We start from the raw sequence: 19,875 nt of genomic DNA on the forward strand, positions 1-19,875 counted from the left end.
GGGTCCCCTGCTGGAGCTGCTGCCCCCGCGACCCGATACCGGATAAGCGGTCGAAGATGGATGGATGGATGGATGGTGCTTGCCTCGCCTCCACTCGCATTTTTGGGTTTTTTTCACTTCAGTACCGGTTCTATATTTAGTACTACCTCCGTTGAGGTCCCGAGCGAGCTGAGGCGATTCTAAAAGGTGACGTAAAAACCTGCAGACTGCTGATTGGTCGGAGAGATTCACCTGAACAAACTCGCCATTTTTAAATAGCTTAAGGCAGCGTTGTTTTTTACTGCGAGGTACTAGCGGTGGGGAAGCACCATTAGTGACTTCCTTCCTTATGGGCCAGTAAACCAGGTTTTTCACTTATGAAGCTGATTTATATTTGCTAATAATATAATATAATGATGTGTTGGATTCATGTTAAAGGTCCCATGGCATGGTTCTGTCACTTTAAGAGTTTTTTTTAACATTAATGAGTCGTCGTCCCCCCCCTCAGCCTGCCTATGGTCCCCCAGTGGCTAGAAATGGAGATAGGTGTAAACCGAGCCCCGGGTATCCTGCTCTGTCTTTGAGAAAATGAAAGCTCAGATGGGCTGATCTGGACTCTTGCCCCTTATGATGTCATAAGGAGCTAGTGGCTGTAATTCTGCACCAAGGCTGAATTTTGGGAAAGAGACTTCAGATACGGCATTAGGGACCACTAAGGTCTATATAAAAGAGCATTCAGATACAGGATTAGGGGATCACTAAAGTCTATTTAAAAGAGACTTTAGATACAGGATTAGGGGATCACTAAGGTCTAAATAAAAGAGACTTCAGATACAGTATTAGGGGATCACTAAGGTCTATATAAAGAGACTTCAGATACAGGATTAGGGACCACTAAGGTCTAAAAGAGACTTCAGATACAGGATTAGGGGACCACTAAGGTCTATATAAAAGAGACTTCAGATACAGGATTAGGGACCACTAAGGTCTATATAAAAGAGACTTCAGATACAGGATTAGGGGATCACTAAGGTCTATATAAAGAGACTTCAGATACAGGATTAAGGACCACAAAGGTCTAGATAAAAGCATCCAAAGAGCACCATGTCACGGGACATTTAAGGTATTTCAACTTGGCGGCCGCCCTGCAGTAACTCCGAGGACCCCTTATAGGTCCCAGACCCCCTGTTGAAGATCCCGGTCATACATCATCTAACCTCTACGGGAGCAGAAACCCTTGATCCATGACCTCGTAGCTCGGGGTAAGTCTACCTCGGATGTTTCAGACATTATGGCGAAGAATCAATTAAAGAGAAATTGGATTGGTTTTTACTCGGGGAACCAATCAAACTGTTGAGCTCTATTTCACAGCTTATTATACTTATTAATACTGGCATTAAGGTTTCTAAAGGAGGATTTATCAAGAAGAAGGAACCACTAAATCTTTGCTTTTGTTTACTTTACTAGAAGCTGCTCTGGTAAGAAAAGAAAAAAAAACAGCCTTTATTCATTCATTCATTCATTCATTCATTCATTTAAAGATAGATGTTCTGACAGTTTATTGGTAGTTTGTGACTGTTGTCAGGGAGATTTGGGATCATGACCTCACTGTGGCAGACAGCCCGGGACATGACAAGTGGGATCCTCTTCTTCTTCTTCTCTTCATATGAAGCTTCTGCAACTCGTTAGCTTTCTGTTTTGAATATCTTATTACTTACAAATACTCAATAACTGCAAAGAGACAAACGCTGTACAGTCGCTCGCCAACAGAAACCCAGTTTAATCATTTTTGCAAACAAATTGCAAATTTTATGGTTCACATGCAATTTGTAACATGGTATTAGGCAGGGCTGTAGTACTCGAGTCCGGTTTTGGACCATTTTTCTATGGTCTCGGACTTGTCTCGTACTCGCTTGTATTTGGACTTATTTTTTCTTAGAGGGTGACTTTGTTTGTTTCTTTGACCGGGACCCTATTTTCCTATCTTTTTGTGTGTAAGTCTTCGTCATTGGTCCAGTATTAAGCGTGAATTAATGATCCTCGTCATCTAAAGGTGCTTGTTTTTCCACTGACAGACTCAGATTAATATGCTAAGTGTCTGACCAGCATTATGGAAAGGATCCCTACAGAGAGAGAGCTTTAAAACCTCTTTGAGATCTTTCTGTCTAACCAGAGACAGCTCTGAGGTTGCTCGGGCTGAACCCACCAGACTCCATTCAAAAAAACAGTACTTTTAGTGAGTCTAGCGTAAACACCTTCTTTTTGTTCTTTCACCCCCCCGGCCCCAGTCACCTCAAAACAAATCCCCTCATGTGACCACATGAAGTGTGTTGTCCTGTGCATTATTATTATCACTCTGTTTTTGTATTGTATTCTTCTTTTCTCCTTCTCATGCTGTATCGGATGCTGGTAACTTTAATGTACTTGCGGGAGTCATCCCAAAGGGATTAATAAAGCTAAGTCTAGGTCTAACACATTGTCACATGTAGACACTAGACTTGAGGTTGGTAACACTGACAGACGACCCAAAACGGTTTTTTCTTCGTTTCTGTCGACTTTGAATGAAGGGTATTTTACGATGCTTAAATCGCTGTTTATTTAGATGGAGTCTGGTGGGTTTAGCAAACGCAATTTTGCAGACGTTTTTATGTTAAACAAAAGGATCTTACTCTTCAACAGAAAGGTTGACCTCCTTAGAAATCCTTTCCACAATGTTATCGGACACTTGGAATATTAATCTCACATTGCAGCTTGTTTCCCCCGCTGCCGATGAAGCGATCTCTCTTGATACTGGACCAAGTGTGTAAACTGCTTATCTTGTCAAGGGCTGGAGCCTATCCCAGCATGCACTGGGGTAGGACAGGGTAACTAGACTACATTGTAGGGAGCGATATTTGAGTTTGTGAGTAGAGATGTCAGGTAGTAAACCTCGTTATGAGGAGGATGTGTGCAGGTCCTTCGCTCGTTTTATTTCTAAATGTCCTTTAATGTGTAACTTAACAGATCTATACAGATATCTGCAGGTACCTCACACCTGCCTGCTATATTTTACTATGATGTCACAGTTTTATCATGCTCCACCTTTAAAGATGTAGCTGTAACATCCACCTTACCTCCTGTTTTTTGTCCTCTGCGAACACACAAGGTGTCCCTGTCTCTTTAAAAGCCATAAGCCTCGGTTGGATTTAACCCTCGTGTTGTCTTCACGTCAACCATGAACTCGTCCTTCCAGGTCAAAATTGAAAATGAATAATTTTTCGATGTTTTCGTTGCTTTTTCTGATTTATTTCTCACTTTTTTAAGCTTTTGGTGCTTTTTTTCTAAAAACCTGAGCTGGTTTAATAACAGGCTCTACACTTATTCTTGGAATTCATGGTCAACAAACCTCATTTATATCAAATTATACATACGTTTTTAGTTAAAAAGGCAGAAATTATGAATTATTTTGACTAATAGTTAAGATCAGAGGATGTTGAGTGGATCTCAGATGGGTATATGTCAAAGTTTAGTCCCCAAACTGTTTGGAAACCATTAAAAAAAAAGATTTCAAATGCTATAAGATTCAATAAAACACCCCAAAAGATGTAAGAAATGCTGTATGGAATCATCCATGTTAATTTTGGGCAATTTAGTTGAAAGAAATTTATTATTTCAGATATGAACCACTTAGAAACGGGTCAGTTTGACTTGAAGACAACACCAGGGTTAACCTGAGTTATTAACCTGAGGTATTAACCCTCTGGACTCTTCATTTTTGTCTTTTATGCACTTTATACTTCTTGCAGCCATATATGTTTTCCTAGCTTACCTCAGTTTTTATGGGATATTTGTATATTATGATTAATGCAACATTTACTTTTTTTCCTGTTGTATGATTCGCATTACTTCTGTCAGCAATGCAGCACAATAAACAACAAAAAACACACACTGTGTGAAATGTGATTTGCTTCAAACAGACGCTCCGATTAAGTTTTTACTGCAGAATGTTACAGTGCTAACGGAGCATCAGCGTAATTACAAGTTCTCTTTATCATTTCATTATGTGCATGTGAGGTTAAAGGGTAACTATTGTTTTTAAGCTTGTTTTGCCGCTGACAGGCTCATATAAATATGCTTATTGTCTGATAACATAATGGAAAGGATCTCTAAGGAGGTCGACCTTTCTGTTAAAGAGTAATATCCTTTCTTTTTTTTAAGTTAAAAACATCCGCGACGTTGCGTTCGCTAAACCCACCAAACTCCATCTAAATAAACGCTAATTTTAGCAACGTAAGACGCACTTCACTCAAAGTCGACAGAAAGAATAAAACTATGAAAAGCCGTTTTAGGGTCGTCTTTCCACTTTAAGAACTCTATCTCAACTCTAGTTTTGGTTGAAATAAACACACAGTTTACCGGTTTAAGTGTGAAAATATGGTGCCTCTGTGCACGCTAAAAGCATGTTTTTTTAAATGGAGCCTGGTGGGTGTAGCGTTAGTAACGTCAGAGCTGTAAAAGGTCTCTTCTTAAACCCTAATGTTGTCCTCGTGTCAAATTTGACCCATTTTCAGTTTTTCATCACGAAAAATTGGCCTTCATAATAAGCTGAAAGTGTCAACATTGGAAAAATCATCGGAAAAAAGGACCCATAACATTGAAAAAGTGACAAAAATGGCAGAAAAAGCGGTACCATTTTTTCATGGTTTAAGGGAAGACAACACGAGGGTTAAGGCCGGACGTTACAGGTGAAAGCATTGGGCTATTTGGCTTTCATAAGTGTTAACAATACATATATTTTAAGGCCGTTTACTCAAAAGGAAGCGTCCGATATCACTCTAGCCTGATGGATACGTGTAATATGTCATTCAGTAAAACGTGGCTTTATACACCAAATATTCAGGAGTCATTTGGTGCCAATACCAGTAAAATAACACGATTCTCAAAGCCAAGTCCCATACCACGGTAATAAAAAAGGATTTTCTAAGATTCCATGTATAACTGGAAACATGAACTTCTTTATTAAAATATTTGAAAAATATCAAAATGTCACGGCTATACATTTTCTTTCAGCTGTTGACAGTATTTTTGGATTCATGGAATAAACCGGGCTTTATCCAATGACCATGTCTGTTCTGGAAATGTATGTAATGTATGTACATTAACATATTTAAACAGTTATAAAAGCATTGTCATGTAAAACGATCCTAATCTCTAATATGATATGTAACTTATTATGATTGTTGTGTTTCGCATTAGCAGAGTTTTGCTGACTGGTTTCTATCTGGTAAGTCACAATTTTACACAAGATTTGTTTCAGTAGGACAGGAAATAAGGTGTGTGTGTGTGTGTGTACACACAAACAGGATATGGTTGACCAATATTTGCCCCTAAAGGTTATGTTAGTAACTGTTTCAGCAGGTTTCACCAAATCATATTTAACCCTCGTGTTGTCTTCCTGTCAAATTCCAAAAATCCCTTTTAACGCTTTTAGCGATGTTTTTAACCTTTTGATTTCATCCCATTTTTCCAACACATTACGCTTTTTTGGATGTTTTCAACTCTACGTAACACTAACACATAGGAAGTTAAATCTAATTTAAGCCCTAATTTCAAATTCCAAATATCACTAAACGTGTACTTCCCCAAAGCTGGAGAATGAACTATGTTTACGTCTGTGGTACAATCCCGAAAGACATGTCAATCACATGAAAGCTGATTGGCTCCAATGCACGTTGCATGCTGGTCTCAACTGTAGTCCTAACACAGCAACATGGACCTGATTGGTTCCTTGTCTGTCTTGTGTCCCTCCCAGAATTCCTGTAGTTATCCTTTTACTCTGCTACACGTTTCTAATGTTTTCGGTGAATTGTTTGACAATTTGATTTTATTAGAAGAGCATTAGAGGTAGTGTTGCTTTGACGTAGGACGATGAAGACCCATTTAAGATGATTTAAGACCTGGAACACACTGTAAGACTTGACATTTTGAAACCCTTAGCTAAGCGAATCCCTTTAACACGACTTGATGACAGTTCGATTCCCACAAAACAAAAGATGCACCAGGACAGACAGATTTGACAACTGTGGCGTTTTATTGAAACAAGGGAAGCGGGCGGGGGGGTTTACTTCTTCTTGGACACACCGACGGTGCGACCACGACGGCCGGTGGTCTTGGTGTGCTGGCCGCGCACACGCAGACTGGAAGGGAAAGACAAGATGGAGTTAGGACAATATTAAGTTAAGGACCTCAAACGTTGCCACATACATCTGGATTTATTATTTCTGTGGAACGAGCTAGAAAAATGTAATAGGTCACGTATCAAATTCAGACGCCATGTTTACTCATGACACCACTGACTAACACCTTGAAGACAATGCATTAAAGGTCCCATATTATGCTCTTTTTCAGGTTCATAATTTGAGGTTTTACCAGAATAGGTTTCCATAGTTTCATTTTCAAAAAACACCATATTTCTGTTTTACTGCAGATCCTGTTTTCACCCTGTGTGTTTGTCTCTGTTTTAGCTCCAGAGTGAGACATCTCACTTCTATCCTATCTTTGCTGGGAGCTGCACACGCTCAGTAAGATCCCCTCAGCTAGATAACTTTACTTGCAGAACAGGAAGTAGTTCTTTTGGAGATTATGGTTAACTAGTGTGTGTTGGAGCAGTGTTTTCCATTGAGAAGGAGCTAGCATGCTACGGTTAGCCACCTCGTCTCTAGTGACGTAGAAAGCCATGCAGATGTTGGACAGCTCACCTAGAGACTGGAGGACATTCAGAAACCAGATCTCACTCAAAACACCATGGATAGATTTTACCCAAGTGTGTATGCGTGCAGAAGCACCAGAAACATAAAACATCCCAACTCCCAGAAAAACATTTTTTCATAATATGGGCACTTAAAAGACAATTAGCATCCACACTTGTGAAAAATGTAGGTAAAGCGTATTCAGAACCTAAAGAGTAACACTCTAGTAGGCCTTTAGATTCAAGGGTTTCTGCACCAAACCTCCTTCGACCCAGTTCCGTCTGATTTCAGAGACCTGAGCAGCAGCACATCTCCAGAGAAGCTACACCACCGATAGCTGAGATGGTCGGACTCAACGTCGTTAGAGGTTGCATCTATCTGAAGGATTTTAAACTATATGAAGTAGAAATCAAATGTCTGATGCAACCGTGCGCTCTCTGGCAGGGAGGAGGAGTCGGTGCAGAGACTTGGTGTTTGGCTAACTTCGGACCGAAGCGGCTCCCTTACCCCCAGAAGTGCCTGAGACCCCGGTGAGCCCTGATCTTCTTCAGCCTCTCCAGGTCTTCTCTCAGCTTGTTGTCCAGGCCGTTGGCGAGGACCTGAAAACCAGACGCAGCAACTAGATCAGGTCTGGCAGTTCACACCGCAAAACAAGCAGAGCACGGATACAGTGTGCCCGGGAACCACATTCCTGAGGCGACTTACACACACACACACACACGCGGTTTGGCACGACATGCAACAGTAAACAAGTTAGCAACATTCACCACAAATACTTTCAGCTTCTGACCGACGTATAAGTAAAAACGGATTAGTCACACACACAAACAGTCTCACAGACACACACACAGTCTCTCTCACAGTCTCACAGACACACAGACACACACACACAGTCTCTCTCTCTCTCACAGACACACACAGTCTCTCTCACACAGACACACACAGTCACACTAAGTGAAACTTGTGTGCCTTTAACAGTGTCACCCCGTCCTACATCAGAGATTAAGTCGTGTAAATGCAGACATCTAATCATAGAACTTCAGACTTTCAACGTGTAATGCAGCATAACGCTCAAGACTCGGTGGAGATGATTTTCCAATATTTTGTTGTCGTGGTAACCATGGTTTAGGCGCCACTGGCACCTACCTGGCTGTATTTGCCGTCCTTGACGTCCTTCTGTCTGTTGAGGAACCAGTCGGGGATTTTGTACTGGCGAGGATTCTGCATGATGGTCACCACCCGCTCAACCTGGGAACAAATACAGCCGTTAATTCACAGGAAAGAATAGTGTGTGTGTATGTATGTATGTATGTATATATATATATATATATATATCAAAGAATCTAACTTCTGATGAGGGATGCAACTAACGATTATCTTCCTTCCCAACTTATCTGTCAGAGTAGTGAAGAATATAGAAAATATTCCCATTTAACAAGCTGGAAATACAGGATATCTTATTGTATTCATAACGATTATCAAAAAGACTTGTTGATTAACAGCTGACAACTCATCGATTAATCTGTGTTTCTAAATCTGATCCCAACAGATCATTTCCACTGCACACAACATAATAACTAATATACAACAGACACACTGTGTTCATACGAGTTTGCTCCGATTTGTTGTAGAAACCCTCCACAGACCAGACCAGACCAGACCAGGACCCCCACACCCCCCGACTCCCACTCACCTCGTCATCAGTCAGCTCCCCGGCCCTCTTGCTGAGGTCGATGTCGGCCTTCCTCAGGACGACGTGAGCGTAACGCCTGCCAACACCCTGAGACCAGACGGGCAACGTTAGTGTCCCTGAACACTCTTTATACTGGGATACAAGACCAGACTGGTCTGAGATTCTGGATCTCGTCATATCCCAAACAGCTCCAGTTTGGTCTCTTCCTGGTTAGAACGGCTGCATTACGGTTAAGTGATCTCATCTTCTGAATTTACCAGACTAACTAACTGTTTTATCATTTGCCTTTACTCACATTACTGATGAGTATCAAAAAAAAAATAAACAGGCTAATTGTGAAGTTTTTGTTAAATCCACTAATTGTGAGGACTACAATATTGTCGCATTATCAATATTGAAGTATTTGATTGAGAATATATTTCCCCTTATCACCCGGCCCTAGTTTTAATGTGCAAAATGACCTAAAAAGAAATAAAATCAAAGACCCCGAGAAGGCAATTTCCACAGATAAGCTGCTGTGACACATGTGTGCTTAAATAGTACAAATGTGAGAATGACGCAGCTCGTCTCACACCGACACACACATATAAAGACTGAAGCTGCGACGCCCCGGGTGGGTTCAGCTCCGAGGAGCGCTCACCTTGATGGCAGTGATGGCGAAGGCGATCTTCCTCCGACCATCGATGTTCGTGTTGAGCACACGGAGAATGTGCTGGAACTTCTCAGGGATGACCAGAGACTGGAAACAGAGGAGCAGACGACGTGATCAGGGAGGCACGGGTACAGCTCGGTGCTGCCAGGGTTGGCTCAGCGGTGGAGCGGGCGCGCTGGTTAGCAGTGTACGTCCTGCTGGGTGTTGAATGGTTTTGGGTGGGTCGGTATGGGGGACTACTTTCTTCTGCCAGGCTACAGTGAAGCTGGGATTCAGTGCAGGTAAGTCTGCACGTATACTGAGAGGTTTGAGCCTTGACGCAGAGGTCGAGGGTTCGAATCTGGCCTGTGACCATTTCCTGCATGTCTCCCCCCTCTCTCCTCCACCCCTACCTTTCTCTCTTAACTGTCCTGTCACAAATTAAAGGCAGACAAGCCCGAAAAATAATCGTTAAAACTTTAAATCGTGGCTCAGCGCTCATCCTATCAGAGAAATGTTGCACTCGGCACGGCGGATGCACCATGTGAGGAAAAATTACCCAATTGCGATTATTCCGACTGATATTGCGACGGCGATAGGATTCACGACGTTGGAGAATAGATCTTTTATTTTTTTAAACCACCTCCATGGAGGTTAACGTCACTGCTGAACCACCAAAGAAGAGCCAAAATATACCCTAGTGTTGTCCTCCCGGGTCGAAAAACAAACAAATTCTGTCCCTTTTTCAGACTTGTGTCTAGTTTTCACTAACACCACCTTACTAACACTACAGTACTTCTTGAAATTCATGGTCCATAACCCTCATTTATATACAATTACACCTAAAGAGTTTTAAAAAAAGCAGCCATAATGAATTATTTGGACTTCTAGTTAAGATCTGATGAATGAAAGTGATCAGTTGAATTTGGTTAAAAATAATTCATATTTCAGATACTTTTTTTAAAGGGGACAACAGGAGGGTTTAATGCTCACATGATGATCTTATAACAGTGTATTTTGTTTATTAAATCATGCATCTCATAGACTTTTTGGGTCTCGTTAGAAGTGAATGTGTGTAGCATCTTTTGGCTCCAGTTAGCATTGCTAACATTACAGTAGCTGCCCATAACACCTTATTTAGAGCATCCCCAGAGCCTTTAAAAACGACTCACTCCCGTGGAGCTCAGTCCACAGCAACCCAGAACTCATCCGACCCGGCTGCCCATTGTCCCTCGGTCCGGTGCTCCCGACATGCTAACACCTTGCCTTGAGAGTATGGAGCTAAGCTAGCTTGCGCAGCTAGCTAGTTAGCTTCAATTATTACTTGTTTCTGCACCTTTAACGACACCGGTAACGTGAGAAGCTCTGTCCGGTTACAGCGTTGCTTAAACCGAGAATACAGCTAACAGTTTGTATTGTTAAGTGTAAGCTACAGACAGAAAAGTCTTTATAATTGGCGCTACATGGCTCGCTGCTGTCGGTCCATCCACCTCAGCTCAGCGTTGACTCTAAACTGCGTTAATACGTCCATTTTTGCGATTAATACGCCAACCATTTAACTTCTGTGCGGTCACGCACACTCTACGCGATTCATTAAAACGTCTAAAAGTGATAAAAGAGTGAGATTAAAGATAGATGATTACGGATTTTAAAACTGTTCCAGGTTGACAGAAAATGTACTCACCATCTTGGAAGTAGGTTCCGTGCGAAGAGGAAGCCGATAGAGTCTCGCGAGAGTTTGACCCCGCTGGTGAACGGAAGTCAGTCCATCACTTATATGCTGTCCGACAAGAAAGTTGAACACCGGTTCAATCCATTGACAGTAACACACAATTACGAAGCTAGTTATGTGATACCCAATACCGTCGTATATTAATTAATTTAATGCTTGAGTCAGTTACTTATTTAGCACAGTACACAGTCTTATTTGTATATCTCGTTTCGGTTTATAAACGCAACGACGCGTTTTTGTTGACGACGACGCGGAACCTTATATTGAAGGTTTCTATTTTTTTTTTTATTTAACGAAATCAGCCGCAATGGCGGAGGTAGCTGCGGCAGCCGTTGGAGCTGGTCCCGATGTAAACACAGCTGGAAACCCGACAGAACACGCCATGGCGTACTTACAGGACGAGGTGACATTTGGCCAACGTTACATTTGACTAGCGTTACTTTTGACTAGCGTTACATGTATTTGAGTCTTCAGTTGTAGTGACACATAAAACCAACGGTCGTGCTCTTTCAGACCTGTAGCTAACCTGTTAGCATTCGTACCCAGAAGCATTCATTATCAATGAACTGTAACGTCTACTTTTAGCTAACTGAAGTGCTTCTTGCTTTGCTAACGGCTCGACGAAATAAGAAGCTGTGACCGTTAATGATGTCTTTTAAATTTGTGGATTGTGACGTAGTTTGTTCGTGTTGCTTTAAGCTAATGTAGCTGTTAGCATCCTGTCAAAACACCGAAAAGCTCAAGGATGTTCTTTTTTAATTTATTATTTACATTTATTTATTTATTATTTATTATAAATAATGTATTTAATAATTAGAATATATAATTGATTTAATAAATTATAATATATAATTTATATATATATATATATAATTTATATATATATAATTTAATACATTTATTTATTTATTATTTATCTATTATTTACATTTATTTATTTACAGCTCATAACATGAGATTATATAGAAAAATGCTTGAAGCTAATGTAGCTGTTAGCATCCTGTCAAAACACTGAAAAGCTCAAGGATATATATTATTTTTTCATTTAGAAATTAATTAACAAGCATCCAGTCATCACAGCTCATAACATAAGATTATATAGAAAACAAATACATAAGATCATATAGAAAAAGATACACAAGTTTATATAGAAAAGGATCTAGAAGATTATATAGAAAAAGATACACAAGATTATGTAGAAAAGGATCTAGAAGATTATATAGAAAAAGATACACAAGATTATGTAGAAAATGATTGAAGCTAATGTAGCTGTTAGCATCCTGTTAAAACACTGAAAAGCTCAAGGGTATTCTTCATAATCTTCATAAGGTCATATAGAAAAGGATACATATACAATATATAGAAAAATAAGTGCAATTGATATATTATGAGACCAAGTAAAAAGTAATAAGTACAATATAAACAAATCTATAAAGGGAGCAAAAAATAAATAAAAATATATACATAAATGCGAAGTGACAGAGCCGTTTTACAGTCAACGCATCCAAGCGTGCACCCGCCAAATCCTTCTTTGACTAAACCCTTCATTTATATATCAGTCGATCATGACGATGATTGTTTAACTTAGAGATGTTAAAGCCTCAAACTAGTTAGTAGTGGAACAGTAATAACACTCATTTTATTTGAAACAAGTATTTGTGTGTGACTATGTGTGTTTTTCTCTAGAAGACTGATGGAGACATCGCCAACCTCAACCTGGGAGAACTGGACCTCACCACTGATGACTTTATCTTGGATGAAGTGGACAGTAAGGCAACTTTTATCGTAAATATGTCTCATATGTGAAATAAAAGAGAAAAACACAGAAGAATGGAGCGACCACGATGGCTTCGCCAGTATCTGTAGTACTATTACACCAAAATTATAAACTCAACACTTTTGTTTTTGCCCCCATTTTTCACGAGCTGAACACATATAGTCTAGTAGCCTGCCCATAGATCCCCATAGTGAACCCAGAAATGTTGAATACACCAACGTTTTATTGCAGAAATGTAAAGTATGGGTCCGCGGCATACAGAAAATGACGGATGCTAATTTTCATATGTTAAGCAATTTGCATATTTAGCAAAATTACCATAATTAGCGTAAAAAATCGTCCAGATTGACAATAGATTTTGCCCTGTGCAATCGGTTTCTACAGCATCGTAGTGGTTTAAGAGGTTTTAGAGGATTCTGAATTCAATTCTGGCACTTTGAGACATGTTAATGGTTACATTTTTTTTTTATTTAATAGACAAGTAGTACACAAAAGGCTTATTTCTGTGTAAAAAATAATCTAACACAAGTATATGTCTTTGGGAAATGTTATTGTAACAAAGGAAAAATACTAAATTTAAAGGTCCCATGGCATGAAAATGGCCCTTTTATGAGGTTTTTTAAACATGAATATGAATTACCCCCCCAGCCTGCCTGTGGCCCCCCCAGTGGCTAGACATGGAGGCCGGTGTAAACTGAGCCCTGGGTATCCTGCTCTAAGAGCACCATGTCAGGGGACCTTTAAGCTACAGTCCTGAGTTGCTGTGCGGTGTTTAATGTGTCGTGAACGCTGCTCCTTCCTGTCTCCTGCAGTCCACATCCAGGCCAATCTGGAAGATGATCTCGTGAAGGAGGCGCTCAAAACGGTGAGGACACCATGACGTTAATGTTTGACTAGTCTCGCAGAGCTAGACCCATCTCCACAGCGCTGTGGAGTAAGGTCTCGCTACACAACAGATGCATTCTGGGATAGGAGGGGGGAAAGTTTTGTCTTGGGTGAGACAGTGGCTGCTCTGCTATGCTCTTATATTCATATTATCCTTTTTGGCCTTTTCCCTTTCCTTTTAATGTGTTTTATGTATTTTTTTTGTGTTGAGAATTTCATTTATTGAGATCCAGTAGTATTGAGTTTTGTGATTTTCTTTTCCTTCTTTAAAAAAAAAAAAAGTTGTGGAATACACTTCTAGAGACAATATATCGTGAGACAATTCTAAAAACTGTCAGTGGGACATTTATTTCATTTGTAAAGAAGAACCGAACAGGGATTTTCTGCATTTACTGCTTTGCATGAAACAGATTGGATGTCCTGTAGAAGCAAAAACAACTGTATTTATGTGACTCATTGGTTAAAAGAAGATCATTACTTGTTGGTGCACATTGTTCCTTCGTTTGGTCGGTACGCAACGCGTGGCATCGGTGTAGATGTGTGTTTTAAAACAAACAGTTACCACGCAAACTGTTGTCCGAGAGTTGGAACAGGAAGTTGGATTTAATAATCCGCTCATTCACCACGTTGGTCTCTGAGGTAAAGGCTGGACTACGGGAGAGCTGTTTGGAGTTTGGGAACAGTGTTTTCTGTTGGTGATAGTGAGTCCCTTTGGGGGACGGGGGGGACTTCGGGCTTTGACTTTGTAGACCTATAACACGCACAAAAAAGATTTATAACACAATAAATGAAAGGGGGGGAAAGCCAAAAAGCATAATACGAGCACTGTAATCTTCCCACATTATCACACACTTAACAACGCTCCAAAAACAACATTTTACATTTTTTTGATGATCACTGCTGGGGTGTGTGTGTGTGTTATACACGTGATGACGGTGGAGTTTCCCCCTGTGTGTGTGTGTGTGTGTGTGTGTGTGTGTGTGTGTGTTCAGGGCGTTGACCTCCGTCAGTACTCCAAGCAGGTGGAGTCGGAGCTGCAGAGGATCGAGCAGGTCTCCATCAAAGACTGTATCCTTTCAGTGAAGGAATGAATTCTTTATTTTCTTTCACGACCCATCCATCATACGAGCTAGAGGCATGAAAGATGGCACCATAACATGATGCTTCCCGAAAAATATGATGCCATTTGGCCTGATGGTGGCGCTATAACTTGGGCGTACAAACTGAAAGACCACGCCCCTCACACGCTGAGTCCGATTGGTTTGATGGTTCTCACACGAGTCAAGATCACGGCGCTCTACAAAAAAGCCTCTCAGACCATTAAAATCTGCCGGGATGTAAAAGTGTTAAAATGAACAGAACTTAGTAGATTTTTAATGTTTTAACACCAAAATTTGGTATACAGCCTTGTGAGACGGAGATGCTCATTTAGAAATGTGTAAGTAATTTGTCATAAAACACGGTCGCCATCAATTAAGGAACTCTGTAAATATTATATCAATTATAAGATTATTCAGACATATTTTACATAAACAATCCCCTAGTGCTGACACAGAACAAAGAAACATGCAGGGTGCAAGTAGAACATTTACAATACATTACAACAAAATACAGGAGGAATAAGTAGGTTACTAACATTTCAAAATTAAATACTTTCAGACCTGAATAAGTTATGGTACAGTTTTTTTTTTAATGGCATCATGTTATACAGTTGATTTAACTTGACCTAGTTTCCTGGAGTCCTAATAACGTTTAATCACATCTTTTTGTTGTAGCTTTAATCTTTCTTTTAGGTAATTTAACTGGGCAATATATCGGTTTTATATTGATATCGAGATATGAGACTAGATATTGTCTTAGACTTGGGATATTGTAATGTGGCATAAGTGATGCCATTTTCAGATTTTACCAGGCTGCTTTAACTGTTCTGTTGTTTGGTTTTACCCACTTAGTCATTACATCCACATTATTGATGAATATTTATCAAACATCTCATTGTGTAAATATTTTGTGAAAGCACATGTAGTCACTACACTACAATATCATTACGGTATTGATATCCACGTGTTTCGTCAAACATATTGTGGTATTTGATTTTTTTCCGTATCGCCCAACCCAAATTTAAAACATACATTTTGTGTCAGACGTGATTGTTTCTCTGCAGGTTTTAGTTTTTTTGCTTAAAGCTACAGCGCGTAGTTTCTGTCTCCCCCACGAGGAGATGTGATGACAACAAAACTGTCGGCGTGTCCATATGATACAAGCCTTCTGTGATCGTACACCATCCCCCCCCCCACCCTCCTCCACACAGTTGCTAGTAACCAAGGAGGACACGGAGGATTAAAATAACGCAACAGACTCTTCAGAAGAAGTCGTTTTCTTTGCTCGAGTTTCTTTGCGGGAAAATCACCGGACGCCACGATCCACACTGAGAAATCCAGAGAGAGTTGTGTGGAGCTGAGAGTCTTAATTAGCGTTGTAGCAACTCATTTAGCAACGCCCTGAATATAACGGACGTTCGTTAATATCACAAAAGTTATGCGCTAAAGCTTTAAAGCCATTCGTCTTAAAAAAACAACAACGATCTGTTATCTCAGCGAAGGCCTGTTTTGATAAAAGTTGTTTAACCCTAAATTTGATCCATTTTCATTTTTGTCATCACAAAAACTGGTCCTTCGAAATAAGCTAAAAATGTCAGCATTATAAATATAAAATAGCTTTGGAAAAAAACATTTAAAAAAAGTAAACACAACATTGAAAAAGTGTCAAAAAATGTCAGGAAAAGAGAAAATAGTGTTGACAAAAAACGATGGTTGATGGGAAGACAACACGAGGGTTAAGAGATACTGATATATTTTCAGCTTACAAGTCAATGGTGTCTTTCTTTTAGTGTTTTTCAGAGTCAGTGGAAGTGTCTCTCTACTTTCCTAATTTTCATCTAACTTTGACATTAGTTCCCTGACGCCCTTGAGCTGTTACAGTCTTTTCGACCATTCATCAGGTGCATGTTTATTAATTATTTACGGTTCATTGAATAAGCATTAAACATTTTTTAACCCCTTTACAACGAAGATCTCTAAAGTTATTTAGATTTTTTTGTTGTGTCCTTTGTTTTTTTGCTGAGTGTGCTTTGTTGTGCTTTCCTGACTGATCACCTGTCAGACATCAAGGAGAGTCAGAACATCGCTCTTCTGCACAACCAGATCACCGCCTGTGACTCCATACTGGAGGTACGTACTGTATGACGAGGCGCCTTCATCCTGATCCCACAATCCACCGCTCCACGTCAAAGTGAGAACGCGGGAGCGTAGGCGGGTGCTTTTATTTGGCACAAAATTGAAGCCCCGCTCAGATAACGGACCAACCAGTGACCATTTTAAATGACGGTCCGATGTCCCGCTAAACCTGTCGCCGCTTCATAGAACTGAAGCTGTAAATATAAACAGAAGTAACCTGTAACCTTCCAGTTTTCCTTCTGTCGTCATGTATCTCTCTCTTTTTTTTCTTTCTGTCTGTGCTCCCACCTTTATCTTCTGCTCCCCACACTATTAATCTGCTGAACTGAACAACATAGACAGTGTGATGCCCCACACTACACTTACACACACTCCACACACACTCCACTTACACACACACACACTCCACACACACTACACACACACTACACACACGCAATTTGACATCATTTTGGACCATTATTATCAACATATTTGTGTCTAAATCATGGAAAAGCTGGAGCAGATGATAAATAAATACTGCTCAAAAAGCTCAAAGACAAAACTTGCGGAAGAAGTCCAGCTCCAATCATTAGATCTGAGAAAAGTCACTTAGTTAGTGTTGATGCTCCCAAGACGGCCTGGCTGCTGCACCTACACCGTGTAACGGTAGCGAAAGCTCCTGGATAAGATAGAACTTTATGTTTGAGTGTGACAGCGGTCTTGTGTCTGTTTCCCTTGGCTGAGTCAGCGTATGGAGGGCATGCTGAGCGGCTTCCAGAGCGACCTGTCCTCCATCAGCAGTGAGATCCAGACCCTGCAGCAGCAGTCGGTCAGCATGAACGTCCGGCTGAAGAACAGGCAGGCGGTGCGCAGCCACCTCAGCCAGCTGGTGGACGAACTGGTGGTGCCCGGAGTCATGATCTCGTAAGTCTCATTTTAGTAAAGTTTCATTTCACCGTCAATGGTCCAATGAAAAAAGTTCAGGTCAAATATCTTCGGTGTTTATTGCGCTTAATAACAATTGATAGGCAGGCAAACATCTCATTAATTGAACACAACACTGCTATTATTTAGAAAATGTACCTTTTGATTACAGATGCAAGTACACAGAGTGAGCAGCATGCATGGCACTTACTAGTGCATTATTTGCCGTGTAGAAATATGACTTCTACCAAAAAATCTGATTGATGAGGTTAGTGATGTTGGACTGTAACACAACTGTCTAATCTTCTATCTGTGGCAGCACCATCCTGGACAGCCCTGTGACGGAGCAGGAGTTTCTGGAGCAGCTCCACGAGCTCAACAACAAGATCAACTTCGCCAAAGAGCTGAGCTTCAGAGAGACGCTGGCCTGCTCCGACATCCAGGACATCGTCGACCGCCTCAAACTCAAGGTGAGGAACAGAGGGGGGGGGGGAGGTGGGGCTGCTAGAGGTGTGATGTAGAGGATGGATACGAACAGATGTTTTAGAAAGGATGCTCGGGTTCGGGTCGGGCACGGTCACTTCAGCGCAATAAGCCATTGAACATTTTTTTGTGTAAACTCATTCTTTTTTCCTGTTTATAACTTTTGGTTTTTTTATTTCTATTGGTTTGTTTTTTCTTTTTTGCTTGCTTATTTACTGTTTGGGTCTGACTGTATTTTACAAATTGTTATCATGTGAAGCACTTTGCTACTTTGCCTGTAAAATGTGCTATATCAAGTAAACCTATTATATTACATTCTCAGCAGCGGCAGCAAGGCATTAAACTAAACATGTACAGTAGATGTGTGAGTGAACATCTCTTATTGGGGCGGCTTATCAATACAGGTTAAGCAAGGTATTTATTTTACTCAGATTTACTGACATAATCCCCCACATATGATGTTAATAAAAGCGGTCTTTCCACACAAACAAACGTACATGTGTCATTAGTATGAGAAACAAATGCAATTTTAACTGTGTCGGGCGCGGGCCGGGATCGGACAGAAAAATCCGTCCCGATCCTTGAAAGTGTTGATCCAGACCGCAGCCCTAAAGAAACAAATAGATCACAACACTTACAGCCTAAAATGACCTCATCAATCCCCCCCCACACACACACACACACACACACACACACACACACACACACACACACACACACACACAAAAGAAGCAAATTCTCACATTCGAGAACTGGTCACTAACCCTTTTAGCTTAAACAGGAAATTCAAAGTATAATTTGAATATCTTTTTTTTTTTTTTTGATCTGTTAGTCGACTAATTGTTGCTGCTCTAAAGAAATCAGTAATGCAAAAACACACAATGATATGAATATTTTGTGCAGCACAAACATTCTGCAGAGTCATCTCTGTCGGTGTCTTTTGTTTGAAGAAACTGGTTTTCACCTGATTTTCTATTATCCTTATTCTTCTGTGAAATGACTCTCTTAATAACATGAGACTAAATGAATATTTCTTTCTCACTTCAGGCGGTGTCAAAGATTCGAGAGTTCATTCTTCAGAAGATCTACTCGTTCAGGAAGCCGATGACAAACTACCAGATCCCACAGAACACCCTGCTGAAGTACAGGTGAGCACGGCGCCCCCTGCTGCTTCTCCAGAACGTTCCTAAAGATAGTTTCTGCTCCTCTTCGTTATTTTGGTCCTAGGGCATCACGATTAATCTAATCACGATAGGGATGCCACTCGGCAGTGTTGTAGTCAAAACCAACTAAACCAAGACCACGTCAATACCAGGACCAGAGTGTGTTGAGACCGAGACTTTGAGGGGTTGAGACCAAAACAAGACAAAGGGCCCAGCGCAAGACCAACGCAGGGGCTCTACATTAAAGCTGCCATCGGTCTGGGCCTGGACCTGGTTCGAGCCCTCGTCGAATCAAGGCAACCAACTCTTCTGGGAGAAACCCTGTCATGACATGTAGACTTGCACCCTTTTGACTCTGTGCCTTTGTTTCGTCTCTCTGCAGATTTTTCTACCAGTTCCTTTTGGCCAATGAGAGAACGGTTGCAAAGGAGATCAGAGACGAGTACGTGGACACGATGAGCAAGATATACTACAGTTACTTCAAGTCGTACAGCAGCCGGCTGCTCAAAGTGCAGGTCGGTGGATTCACACAGCTTCAGTTTCCTCAAACTCACACATGAACGAATCCTCACAACTACAATAGGACTCAGCTATGTCTGGGCTCATGTGCTTTATTTTAGGCAAGGCTTTGTTGCTATGCAGATTAGGGGTTCAGATTAGGG

The 19,875-nt window shown here is 40.8% G+C and overlaps 2 protein-coding genes and 1 long non-coding RNA gene across 4 annotated transcripts in view; 2 read left to right on the plus strand and 1 right to left on the minus strand.

The window, feature by feature from the left end:
• The first annotated feature begins 2,025 nt into the window (after window positions 1-2,025).
• LOC117956520 lies at window positions 2,026-2,643 on the plus strand. The gene is made up of 2 exons (XR_004659304.1): window positions 2,026-2,226; window positions 2,446-2,643. It is a non-coding gene; the product is annotated as an uncharacterized LOC117956520 (long non-coding RNA).
• A 3,392-nt stretch (window positions 2,644-6,035) lies between these two features.
• Window positions 6,036-10,828, minus strand: rps18 (ribosomal protein S18). Its single transcript, XM_034891590.1, has 6 exons — window positions 10,716-10,828; window positions 9,041-9,139; window positions 8,401-8,487; window positions 7,854-7,955; window positions 7,215-7,306; window positions 6,036-6,155 (listed from the first exon to the last, which is right to left on the minus strand). The coding sequence occupies exons 1-6, from the start codon at window positions 10,716-10,718 to the stop codon at window positions 6,080-6,082; spliced, it is 459 nt and encodes a 152-aa protein (XP_034747481.1). The 5' UTR covers window positions 10,719-10,828; the 3' UTR covers window positions 6,036-6,079.
• Window positions 10,829-10,883: 55 nt separating this feature from the next.
• The window catches only part of vps52 (VPS52 subunit of GARP complex), a 21,081-nt gene continuing 12,089 nt past the window's right edge, over window positions 10,884-19,875 (plus strand). The window contains exons 1-9 of one of the 2 annotated variants that reach the window (XM_034891541.1): window positions 10,884-11,166; window positions 12,450-12,531; window positions 13,353-13,405; window positions 14,418-14,493; window positions 16,588-16,655; window positions 17,392-17,567; window positions 17,887-18,037; window positions 19,098-19,198; window positions 19,596-19,728. In XM_034891541.1, coding sequence (XP_034747432.1) covers window positions 11,071-11,166; window positions 12,450-12,531; window positions 13,353-13,405; window positions 14,418-14,493; window positions 16,588-16,655; window positions 17,392-17,567; window positions 17,887-18,037; window positions 19,098-19,198; window positions 19,596-19,728 — 936 coding nt within the window. In that variant the 5' untranslated portion in view covers window positions 10,884-11,070. The remainder of the gene's footprint in view (window positions 11,167-12,449; window positions 12,532-13,352; window positions 13,406-14,417; window positions 14,494-16,587; window positions 16,656-17,391; window positions 17,568-17,886; window positions 18,038-19,097; window positions 19,199-19,595; window positions 19,729-19,875) is intronic. The other variant, XM_034891542.1, reaches the window with a different exon arrangement.

Source organism: Etheostoma cragini, chromosome 14 (assembly GCF_013103735.1).
Source record: "Etheostoma cragini isolate CJK2018 chromosome 14, CSU_Ecrag_1.0, whole genome shotgun sequence".
Taxonomy (NCBI): Eukaryota; Metazoa; Chordata; class Actinopteri; order Perciformes; family Percidae; genus Etheostoma; species Etheostoma cragini.